We start from the raw sequence: 12073 nt of genomic DNA, 5'->3' as shown, positions 1-12073 counted from the left end.
TTAGTCATAACAGGTCTTTGCACAAATACAAAGAATAGTGCTCATTGCAGTGAAATTGTACAAGGTCACATCAGATATGAAGATGGCTTGAAGAAACCTTTTTTTGTCCCCAAATGCAGTTTCATGATGCTCAGTGTACATTGTACACAGAATTCTACATTTGCCATGCAAGTGAGTGTTGCGGTCATTTCACTTGCAGAACCCACAGGCTCCTTTTTTGCTTAGCTCAGTGTGATTCTGAAATTGTCTTGCTGCTTTGCATCCTTTTGAATATTATATGGTCCCTGGCCGTTGTTTTGCAACAGGAAAGAATTAATACACAATCTGTCTTGAAATGATATAAACTTCATTCTTTTCCTGAAGTTTACAGAGACAGGAATCTCATGCATTAGCTCTTCTTACTTAACATGGTTACGTGCTCTGGAAGACGATGCAGATGTGTTCCATTTACACTCTGCAGTATCTGCATCTGCTTCCCTACAGTGCCACATAATGTCCTGCATTGGATGGAGTGTTAGACCTTTCTGAGTGCATTTCTCGGGCTCATGTTTCCTTCTGGTGGCTGCAAGTTACAAAGGACAGAGATCCTGATTCTAGAAACAATATTCATGCCTTTTATTTTATGGCATGCTAATTACAACAATTACAGCTTTTGCCATAAAGGTATTTCAGGATGGCAAATACTTAGCCTCCTCAAAATTTCCTAGTTTTTATTCTTTTGGAAAATCACAAGAGATTTTTTTTCAAGTGGGGAACAAACATGCAAGCTATTTCATGTTGACAACCAGGTATGTAGCATTTTCTTAAGATTCCTGGCACTACAAAAATGTGCAAGTGGAGCATTTCACCTCTATTGTTGTGCTTTTCAGAGTTTATTGTCCCAAGAACACCTAATAAAACCTGACTCAAAAGTATCTGTAGAAGATTTAGGAAAAGAACCATTATGGGATAATCTAATTGATGCAGCTGATTGATGAGCAAACCTCTGTCATTTAACTAATTGCATCTTCAACTTTTGTAACCCTCATACATGGATTTTATCTCCTAACTTCCAAGATAAACCAAGGATGACCTTTGATCTGTTCTGCCAGCACATACGATTGTCTTTTATAGCCCTGTGTATTATAGCACTCTGGCTGCAACAGTGTGTAGCTCCATGTGGGCCATGTGCCAAACACCCAGCCTTGAGGAAAAGTCTGCAGCTTGCCTTGAGCATTGTGTTACTTTTGCTACTTTTTTGGCAATATCCAAACTTGCAAGTTTAAAGGTAGCTCATACATGACCACACTAGCTGCAGTGACCGCAGTAGAGCATTATCTGGTGTTTATCTATTTGTTCTCTATCCCTCCTCTGTGATCCCCTTTCTCTTTTCTATATTTAAAATAGAATGTTAAGGTTCTTGCATTTAAAAAAAAAAAACAAAACCAAAACCCTAATACACTTCTAGTATCTTTTTGTTAAAAAACACGGAGTACAGACACATAATAAGGATGAAAACACCTTGTTTTTATTAGCCCTTTTCCCCTAGGTTTCTATGTCTAGAACACAATGAAACAGGCAAATGTGAATTATGCTATCAAAAGATTTTGGTAATGTTATAAACCAATAGAATGAAGCTTGTGTAGTCTTTTCTATGTAATCAATGAGATATTGAGATAAAATTAGAGTCTGAAATTTGAAATATCCTCATTTATTTGCTACAATTCTTGAATGTGATTTCCTTATTGCTTCTGCTCCCTCTTTTGTCTGCCTGATTCAAACAGCAAACAGAAGCCCTGCTTTAATCGGTTGATCATCCTATTTTTAATTTGCAGGAGTGATTTAATCCCTCTGAATTAGAGAAGGGGCAAGCAAATTCATAAGCCTGAGTAATGAGATTTGTTAAGCATTATTTTATCATGAGGATCTTTCCTAGAGCACATATCTACCCCAGGAAAATATTTGATTAAAACATAATGGGTGAAACAGTATGCTGATTCCCAAATCCTGCAAGGTCCCTCCTCCTATGAGGTTTTAAATTTTCACCTCCCAACAAAATTAGCATTAGGGAAGGGAGATGACATGACCTGGTTTGCCAACATTAAAGGAGGATGTACACAACGTATCAGTTATTCAAAAAGAGTATTAAGATTTTGAGATCAGGCACCTTACGTAGTCTGTCCTTTAATAATGTATGTTGCAAGGGTTTTTTATTAAACATGGGAATATAAGTAAGATCTGTAATTATTATTGACTTGAATCAACGAAAGTCAGTCTTCAAAGGTTGTGTGTTCAAAGATCAGAAACAGTCCTGTTTGGACTACCCTACTTCCCCCCCCCCGCCCCCCCCCCCCCCCCCCCCCCGAAAATGTAGATGCGATTTGATAGATTTAAATACACAACAAGGGTATTTAAGCTGGGTCTATGAAACCACAAAAGGCTTGCCAGCAATTTGAGCGAGTTTCCATTTAAGCATTAAGAATGGATAAAACTAGCAACATGAGGTTGTCACAGGCCTGAGCTGGATGTCCAGCCCAGGCCTGTAGTGGAGTGAGTGGTGGGATGTCATTTTAGTGCCTCTGGCTTTTTTAGGCAGCTGTTGTCTCCCACTCATCCTGGCCTTGGCATCAGCAGCAGGGATAGCGGTGAGTTCTGGTATTTGACTGGTCCTTCCTTGCCCTGCCTCCTATGGATGCAGAGGCTTTTGCTGTTTGTGGACTGCTCCCCACGCTTTCCTCCACCTAGACTCTTCATAGGATGTGTGACCTTTGGATGTCTGATCTGCTGCCCAAAAGAAGGTGTGGCCTATGTGTGTCTCAAGGGATGACATCTGATCACTTTGGTATGCAGAATATAATCTCCAGGAAGTGTCCTGTAACCATGTTTTGCTGCCTAAATTCTGCATTCTTTCTGCTGGCTTTGTTGTCTTTGCTGATGCCTTTAGGGTTCAAGCCTCACCTAGTGATGCTTTGTTGTTTTGAGCCTTGACGTTCTGAACAATGTGTTTTGCCAGCCAGCTAATGTAATATTGTTCCTTTGAAGGCATCAGATGCTGCAACTTGAGAGCCTAACTACTTCTTCGCTTTACTGTATAGAATGATCAGCCTTCACCTTTGCTTGGCCTCCAGTAGCACAGCAACATTACTCCTCTAGGCATCAAAAAGGTAATTAATGCCCTTCAACCTCTTAATGCTTTTTCTTCCCCATCTCAGTTACCTGCACCAGACTACTAACGTTTGAGTTCCACAAGTGATGTTGATACCAATAGAGGTAACCATGACACTTCAATTATTAAGGCCCCAGGATCTGATTTTCACAAGCACAGAGATCCTGCAGCTTTTGTTTACTCCATTTGGAGCTGGGAATTCTTTGTAATTCTAAAAATGGAGCCCACAGCTTCTCCTGGGAAAAAGACAGAGAAAGAGCTGAGACCCTACTTTATGCACCTTCCAGGTTGGATTTGCAAAAGTATATGGTAATTTTGAAAGCTTCCATCTTTAAGACCATCTAAAGGGCCTGACATTTTTCTAAATAATTTCTTTAAGTCCAAACCATTCACAGGGTGTTAGGGTTTGCATGCCAAAATTAGATAGTTCCAAATATTTGAGTCTCTTTCAGATAAAATGGCTTTCTTGTTTGGAAAGCACCCTTGGTTTCAATTTTGGAGTAGTGGAATCAAAAAAAAGTTTACATGCTATCTCCAAAATTAACTCTCCCTCTCCAACTGTATTTTTTCTTCCTTCAGTAAGGAATGTATTGCTATTCCAGTGTTCTGACTATTTGTTTACAGCCATTGGTTTTCTGCACAGTTTAGAGGAGGTTCCCCACTGGTTGAACAGGTTGCATCTTCATGTAACGAACTTCAGGGAGGGGGGGACAGGTGATGTGAACAGAAAGGGCACTGAAGTGAACATTGCTATGTTAATTTTGTAAGCAGAAGAGAGAAGATGCAAGTTCACATCCTGGCAAATACAACAATTTAAAAAGAATGTTAGTTCATTAATGTTTAAATGCAGTTCTCAATAGTTTATGTGCAACATGATTCAGTTGTGTGGTCCTGGCTGCTTTCAGAGAGGTAGGTATTACTTGTCAGTGTCAAACCTTTTAGTCTTCACTGCATACCACAGCTCATTATGGGGGATCATAGCTTCAGGTGAGGTAACTTGATTCGTTTAAGCACAAGCTGGGCAAGAAATCCATGAATATTTAAAACTGATGTATATTTACTAGTGTAATATTGCATATAGAATTAGTTGTCTGGTTTGTCTGCCAGCATTTCAAAGCTTGCAGTTTAATTATCACGTTACCTAAGTCTGATGGCCAATGTTTTTAATGGATTCACGCTTCTGCCCTTTCCTTCAGCTTCTCCTTAAGCTCTTCTGAGCTCCTTTGTGACCCAGATGAATTGAAATCTTGTCAGCTTAGTGCACTGACAAATGAAAATAGGTGACTAATGTTGATTGTCTTTTGGTGTTTCATACTCTGCTTGCCAAAAACGTCTCGTGTACTGCTATCATTTAAAATCCTACACACCCAGGGTAGTCATGTTTTTCAGAGACTGATTGCAGTCAGTTGACAAAGAATATCATGTTGAGCAGATGCTCACCAGCAGCCACCCCTTCTTATATTTACTTAGCATAACAAGAAATAGTCAAGTAAGACCACAAAGGACCATTTTAGTCATATGGTCTGATGCCCTCTGTATCCTATTTCATTAAATTTCACGCATGTACAAGCACTGAGGGCAGTAACCTGCATTTGGTGAAAACCTGTCTTCCAGAAAGACATCTTGTCCTGGCTGGGAGACATAAACCCATTAAAAATGTCTTGGTGCCTTTGTTATCTTGTTCCAGTGATGTATTGTCCACCTTAAGAAGAAAAAAACGTGTCCTTCATTTGAATTTGTCTGACTTCAGTTTCTACCACAGATTCTTTTTATGCCATTCTCCGCTAGATTAAAGAGCCCTTCAGAATTCAGTATTTTTTTTTTCTCCATAGAGGTACTTATATGCTGTAATCAAGTCAATCTTTTTGAAACGATAAACAGATTGAGCTCTTTAAGTCTCACAGCAGCATTTTTCTCCAATTCTTAAACCACATTTTCAGCTCTTAATCTGCTCGCTCTCCAATTTTTCAAGGTTTCTTTTCAAAACATGGGCAGGAACACAGTACACGAGATTGGTCTCATCAGTGATACATCCAGAGATAAAACTATCTCCCCTACTTCCTACTCCTCTGATGCAGATTAATCCTTCTTGTCACCAGTGTCAGTGTGAGCGTTTATGATAAATTGGTGACTACAACCCCTAAATCTTTTTCAGCAAGTGCCATCTCCCTCTCAGTACACAGCACCTACAATCTTTCAAGCTTGTTACAGTGATTTAGTTACAGTAAATGTATTTTGTTTGACAAGGCTCAGTTTGCCACTCAGTTCAGACTACTTCATGTTATTGCTTGGTCCTTATTAACTCTACCATTTCTCTCCTTTTTGTCTTGTTTTCAGACATGACCCCCTTTTCACAGAAACAGACCCATTCAATGAAGGTTCCTTACTGTCAGCTAGCTTTTGTCATCAGTCCTTTAGGCAAGTCTTAGTCAATTTGGCATCTGCTTTAATGACATCATGGGGTACCACATTTTCTTTCAGACTGTCTTAACAATTGAAATCATCAATGTGCACTTAACCAAATGAGCAATCTCATAAAAAAATCAGAGAAATGTGATCAGACCTGGTCTTCATTAAAAAGACTGGAATTATTGATATTAATGTCTTTGAAATATTTTTAATTTAAACCAGGTATTCCCATTATTTTTTAGGGTTCTGATGTTGGCCCATATTTTCCTGTCATTGCAATTGTCCTTTTTTGACTACTGATAATAACATTAGCACCCCTTTGGAATTTCACAAGTATTCCAAAGTTTACTAAAACATGTGAAAGGGTCCAAGTAGCTATCCTGGAACAGGGAGTAAAAGTTACCTAAGTTTGCTTATAGAAGAATGGTGGTCATTCCTGTCTTTCTTATTACTGGCAGGCTGGGGCAGTTCTTCATAATCCCCTTGAGATCCATCTGTTTGTTTCTTTTGTAGTGCAGAAGTACTTATTTAACATATTTAGATGTTCCACATCAGCACAAAACTGCTTATGAACTACATTTACTGATGGGCCAGTATCACCGCTGGGTTTTCTTTTATTCCCAACACGCTTAAAATGTCTCATTTGCCTTCAGCTCTTACAACCACAGTTTTTTTCTTGTCTATTAACTCCCCTTATCAATTTTTGATATTGTAACTTGTAATTTGCAGCAACTGTAACATATCATTTATCTTTGTTTTCCATTTTATTTCTAACTGCCAGCTTTGAGCTTTTATGGGAAAGTGACTGCCTTCTACGATTGCAAAATCATCATCTTTTGGCCGTTTCATAGAGTTCTTAAGAGAGCCCTCCCTTCGGTGTTCTCACTAAGTATGTTTTGCCATGTCAGCTCCCCTTCTTGTTTTTTGCAGTTTGTGGAAATCAGCTCTTTTGAAGCAGCAGAAATACATAGTTTTGATTAGGGTTGTCCTTCATTCACCCATGATGAACGCTATCTGGCCATGATCACTTGCTCCCAGGCAACGATGAACTTTTAATTTTATGCTATCTACCATTTTTGTCTAGCACAATGAGGTTCAAATACTTATCTCTCGCAGCATAGGGTAGCTGTTGGGCTACAGAATTACCTTCTGCAACTTGTAGAAGTTATTAATGACTTAGTAAAGTCTGCAGTTGAAACTAGAAAACAGCTAAGCTGGTTTCCTCACAAACAAGAAAGATGAGGATACTACGCATGAATAAATGTTTAATCCGCACCTGGGTATTTCACCAGCTTCCAAAACTCTTTGCCAAACTTTTAATCAGGCTGAAATTTTAAAGGAAGACGTGAGCTTTTGGGGGCTTTGGTGGTTAGTTTTTGGACACTTTCAGACCTTGCTGTGACAGCACTAACGCCTTTTAACAGAAAGCAAGCTTGTTTGCATTTTTTTTTTTAAAGGCGGCGGCAGTTACGAGGAAATAGAGGGGTGAGAACCAAGAAGGTTTGTGTTGCGTTGAATGGGGCTGGCGTCCTGGAATCAACTGGAATAAGGAGGTCAGCCCCAGCTCGCTCGGAGGCCTTAAAATAGGTCTCAGCGGCCGGCGGGCTTTGAGAGCGGCAGCGTGCAGGCAGGGCGGCGGGCCCGGCAGGGGCGGCCTGGAGGGGCCGCCTCACCGCGCCTGCCGCCGCTCACCCCCGGGAAGGGTTTTACGGCGCCGGGTCAGGCTTTTTTGAGGTACCGAAACAAACTCTGTCACAAGCAGCGACAGCAGTGAACCCTCGACCTCGGAGTAAGGGCAGCGCCCGGGCAAGAAAAGCTCCCTCCTTGCTTAGGGCAGCCTCCCCGCCGCCGGTCCCCTCACGGCGGGCAGGGGAACCCTGCGGGCAGCTCCCTCCCGCGCCCGGCCGTGCCCCGCCACCCTCCCCCCCGCCGGAGGAGGCGGTGGCGCCGGGCCAGCAGCGCCGAGGGTATTAATAGGCGGCCCGGAGGCAGCAGCTGAGCGGCTGCCGGCGTGTGGGGGGAAGGCTGCGGGCGCGGCGCGGCACTGGACGGCTCGGCGCGGGAGCGGACAGGGCGACGCCGGGGAGGTGCCTCCCCTCCGGTCCGCACCTGGCTCCCACCACGAAGGCGAGATGGAGGGTAAATGCCGGCGGGGCCAGAGCCGCCTTCTCCCTCCTCACCCCGCACCTCAGCGGGGCAGCGGCCCCCGCCCGCCGCGCCTCAGGCAGCGGCCGCCGGCGCGGCGCCCCTCGGCGGTGCTCGGGGAGGAGGGGAGCGCCCCGCTCCCCGCCCCGCGCGGGGCCTTGGGCCCCTTGTTGTGCCGGCCGCCGGCTTGCTGGGGCTCCCGGAGCCTCCCCGCCGCCGCTGCCGCCGGGCCCGGGCAGGAGAGGGACCCCGGGGTAGAGGAGGGAGGCAGGGTGGGCGCGCAGGCACGGTGCGGGGCGGGGGGGGCTTCCCCAGCGCGGAGCCGTGCGGGGGCTGCTACTGCCCAGCTCCAGAGCCGCGGTAACGCAGCCAGAAGGGTTTAATCAGGTACAGAGTTTGCAACAGTGGTTATAAAAACATTACGATGGCACAGTATTTTTGTTGAAGTAAATGATCCTTAAAGACTGGTGTCCTTTAATTTTTGCTAGGCATCAGAATAAAACGGGCATGGCCGTACATACAGGGATTCGCTTTGCAGCAAAAGGCCCCAGGAAGGGAGAAGTTAATCCTGTTTTACAAATGTATTACCGAGTTAACTAGTTTACCTGCATAACAGGAAGGCCTTGCATCATTATGTAAGGAAAAAATAAAAGTCGACCATGTGTTTGTGATAGTTGGGAATGTGGAAGACCTATGGTTGATACAGTAATGAGACCTCTGGGGAAGCCTAGGAAGTGCAGAGACTGAATTGTGGTGCACCAGGTCTTCACCTGTGCCATTATGTGCAAAGTTAAGAAATTAATTCCTTGGGCTTGCAAGTGGAAACCAGTTGCAAAGTCAGAAAATTGTAAAAGCATTTGCAGATGGCTGCCCCCTTTCCTACAAGATCAATATTCTTGATAAGAATTTATCTGCTCCCCAAACTAGGAATCTCTTATGAAAACAAAAAAACCTCGGGCACTTTTTTTTTTTTTTTTTTTTTTTTTTTTTACCCTAAGCATGGATGAGATGCTATGAAAGTTTTTACTCCCTGGTTGAGAAAGTCTCCCAGATGTTCAGTGCCGTGTATTTATGGGTGACCCAAGTCATTAGCACTCTACTGGTGGAAAATCTCCAAACAAAATAATGTATTTAAAGGAAAAGTCCACAAGCTTAGTATTTTAAGAACAGTGGTTCCGTTTTGATTGATTTGATATAAATTGAATGAGCATTGTAGAGTTACGTGACAATTCTGGTGTGCAGTAAATGTGTTCTAAAGTGCATAGTAGTTTAAGGCTGTACTGTGCAAGTAGCAACAGCTGTAGTATGTGAGTATCAAGGGCAGTACTGTATGAGTGACAGCAGGTCCAAAAGCTATTTGCAGCTTATCTTAATATCCTCTGCCAAGACAACACCAAGTATAAGCTGCTAGTGGTTGCTAAGACTGAGATCCTGGTGTTCCCCTTCAGCTGGGTAGTAGCATTTTTGTTCAAGTATTGCCTGAAGTATTCTACCAAAAGTCTAATTGCCTTTGTACTGTTAAGACAGAATGCATCTAATGAAAATACAATCCCTGCCTTTATTGCTGCAGGATTTTCAGTCTCTGCCTTGTTCATTAGTAGCATCTGTAACTTTTGCATACTTTTATCTCTTGTGAGGAATTCTTTACTTTCCCTGTCTTCTCTTCCCTTTACTTTTAGTGATTTGCTGTGGTGGTTTCCGTCAGGTTGTGTCTGGTGAATTAACTTCACATTGGGTGGGATGGTGAAGGAGGTTGAGCTGCATTGTAGCCTTTTCTACAGATGGTGATCGTTGCTTTATTTGTGAATTCAGGTGATTTGGGATCAGGGGAAAGATTTTGCTCCTGTTATAATGAGCTGTTGAAGAAATGGGGCTCATTGGTTCTTGAGGTGGTAAGGTCTTTGCTGCCTGCTGAAAGCTGCCTTTTTTCCCCCTGGCAGTTGTGAATCCACAGATAAAACCAGGCCTTCTGGGCTGATATGTGCACTTCTCCTTTCAGTACTAGTTTTATGTACTCCTAGCTTTTAAGGTTATATGGGAGAACATCTAGGAGAGAGAGTCTGAAGGTACCTGCTTGTTGCAGCAGTAGCATTGCGTTTGCTTTGCACATCTGGAGCAGCTGGCAGAGTGGGTACAGCTGGAGCAGATACTTGGATGTGCATAGAGTTACCCTTGTAGTGGCCACTGTGGTGAATACAGCGGGAGTACTCTTTGGGGGTGACACTTGGTTTTTTTCCTTTTTTGGTTTTGTTTAAGCACCCTTAATGTATCTGAAAGCAAGTGCTTGTGAGGTTCATCTTGCTTGTTGCTAATTGAGCCTAATTTCTCGCAGACCTTATCACCGTTGTCCACATGGTCAGCCTTAATGACCGTGCAGGGGTGAGTAGGAGGATTTTTTAGGCTATGCTCCCAGTAACGCAAAAGATAGCAAAATCCCATTAATGAGAGGCAGCCAAGTTGTAGATTCCGACTTCTAGCTGCAGAAACGGATCTTGACTGCGTATATCCTTCAGTCATTTGGCATGAGGTAGCATTCCAAGGTTGTTTTGGCATGGAGAAAGCCTGGATAATTCTGTGTTTGGATTAAAAAAAAAAGAAAAAAAAAAAAAGGTGAGATGTTTCCTTGTGGGGATAAAGGCTGAGTCTATTAAGCAGGATTTGAAGTAGTTTACTAGCTCATCAAGTACCACAGAGTTGGAGCTGGAAACCACAAGGGGAAGGGAGCAGCCAGCATTTATGCAGTATGCTGCTTTTTGACTTCTGAATTGCTGGCTGCTTGGTGTGTGTTTATGGTATGTTTGAGGTGTTACGTCATTTGAGTCTGCCAGCAGACTGGGGAGATAAGTCAGCAAACATATATTTCATGTAAGATGCTGCTGTGTTGCCATCTCAAACAGCTGTAATGTGAAGCATGGTAAAACATACTGGAAGTTAGGGTGACTTTAAAGCTCTGGTAATGTGACACTCGCGTTAGTATTTTGGTCAGAACAGAGGGACAGGATCTCTCCTGCATCTTAACATCTGATCTGATAAAAAAGATATTAGGATCTTTGCTAATATTATTTCATCAGAGGAAGGGAAACATAGGTTTGCAAGAAATGAAGTTTGCATCAAATAAAGGCATTCTGTGTGAGTGCATTTGTTATGCTTTAAAATTAATAAGAATTTTCTTGGCAGTTAATGAATGTTTAGTGAAGAAGCTTAATTTGACATTTGAGAAGTTCAATAAATAATTCTTCTTTCTTGATTAAGGCATCTTTTAAGCTGTCACTTACACAACCAAGAATTGTGACTTTTTAATGCATTGGGAGATCTTGTTGCATACTGATTCAGCAGTTATTGCCTATTAAACAGTTTAGATTTCATGTGCCTTAATTTTGCTGCCCTTGATTATTTTAAGCAGTCTGCTTTTTTTTTTAGACCATTTGTATTTCCATAAGCATTTATTACATATTTAAAACAGAAAAAATGGACCCATTGAAATACATGTCTGTATTTTGCTGACTTCCTCCGGCCCCCCACAGTCAGGTTTGGGACAGTCAGTCCTAACGCTTATTCCAGATATTTACAGAAAATACCTCTTCAGGCTTTGCAAAAAAAAAAAAGTTAAATTTCTTATGTCCCCTTTTTGCCTTTTCTTGTGTCACAGACTATAGAGGTTGTTGGAGGTGTTTGGTTATAAAGCATTGATAGCTCAAGGATACTCAGCTTACATGGCTAAATTGGTGCCACTACCCCCCCCCACCCCCCCCCCCCTTTTTATTCTCCTGTCTGTGCATGCAAGTTATTTTAACATTAATGGGGATTATATGTGTGCAATGATGAAATAATAAATTTTAAAAGCAAATGGTTGTTGCTTTTTGGCCTGTCAGTGGCAGTTGTTTCTGTTGATTATTGTCAGGCTAGTCTGACGATAAAAGAGTGGCTTTGACCTGGTTGAAATGTGTGTATATCCATCTCTATTACTGTTTCTTGAGTATATGTGATCTTGCTTTTTGAGTTTTTTTTTATTTGTGTGTTGTTTTTTTTTTTTTTAAAATGAAAAACTTGCAAGTATCAGCAAATAAAGGTGTCTTTGAAGAAAAAGTCACTGGACCAGAGGTTTTTCAGTGCCATAAATATGATGAAGAAAGTGGCCCTTAGTGACCAAGGTCTTTTGTCAGTGAAGTAGCAATAACTCTACAAAGTAGTTGGTTAAATCTAGATACTTTGGAAGAGCTTCTGGCTGTAAAGCTTGGATGTCTCTGCCCTTCGTAACATCTCACCTTACGTAAGCTGAAAAGCCTCATAAATATGATGTTATCCGTTGGCAAATGTCAGGGTTTCAACAAGAAAGGTTGTCTCATAAGCAGCTTGGCATCCCTCCACTGGTTA

General features: G+C 42.2%; 1 protein-coding gene across 2 annotated transcripts in view; it reads left to right on the top strand.

The window, feature by feature from the left end:
• The window catches only part of GADL1 (glutamate decarboxylase like 1), a 132962-nt gene that overhangs the window by 39601 nt on the left and 81288 nt on the right, over positions 1-12073 (top strand). The window contains exon 1 of one of the 2 annotated variants that reach the window (XM_056338213.1): positions 7536-7693. The exons of the other annotated variant lie outside the window; for it this stretch is intronic. Within the exon in view, the coding sequence (XP_056194188.1) occupies positions 7687-7693 (7 nt within the window). The 5' untranslated portion in view covers positions 7536-7686. Of the gene's footprint in view, positions 1-7535; positions 7694-12073 lie in introns of those variants that run through there. 2 annotated transcript variants of the gene reach the window in all.

This window comes from Falco biarmicus, chromosome 4, assembly GCF_023638135.1.
Source record: "Falco biarmicus isolate bFalBia1 chromosome 4, bFalBia1.pri, whole genome shotgun sequence".
In the NCBI taxonomy this organism is placed as follows: Eukaryota; Metazoa; Chordata; class Aves; order Falconiformes; family Falconidae; genus Falco; species Falco biarmicus.
Note: the sequence above shows the minus strand (reverse complement) of the source record. Positions and strands in the feature narration are given on the sequence as shown.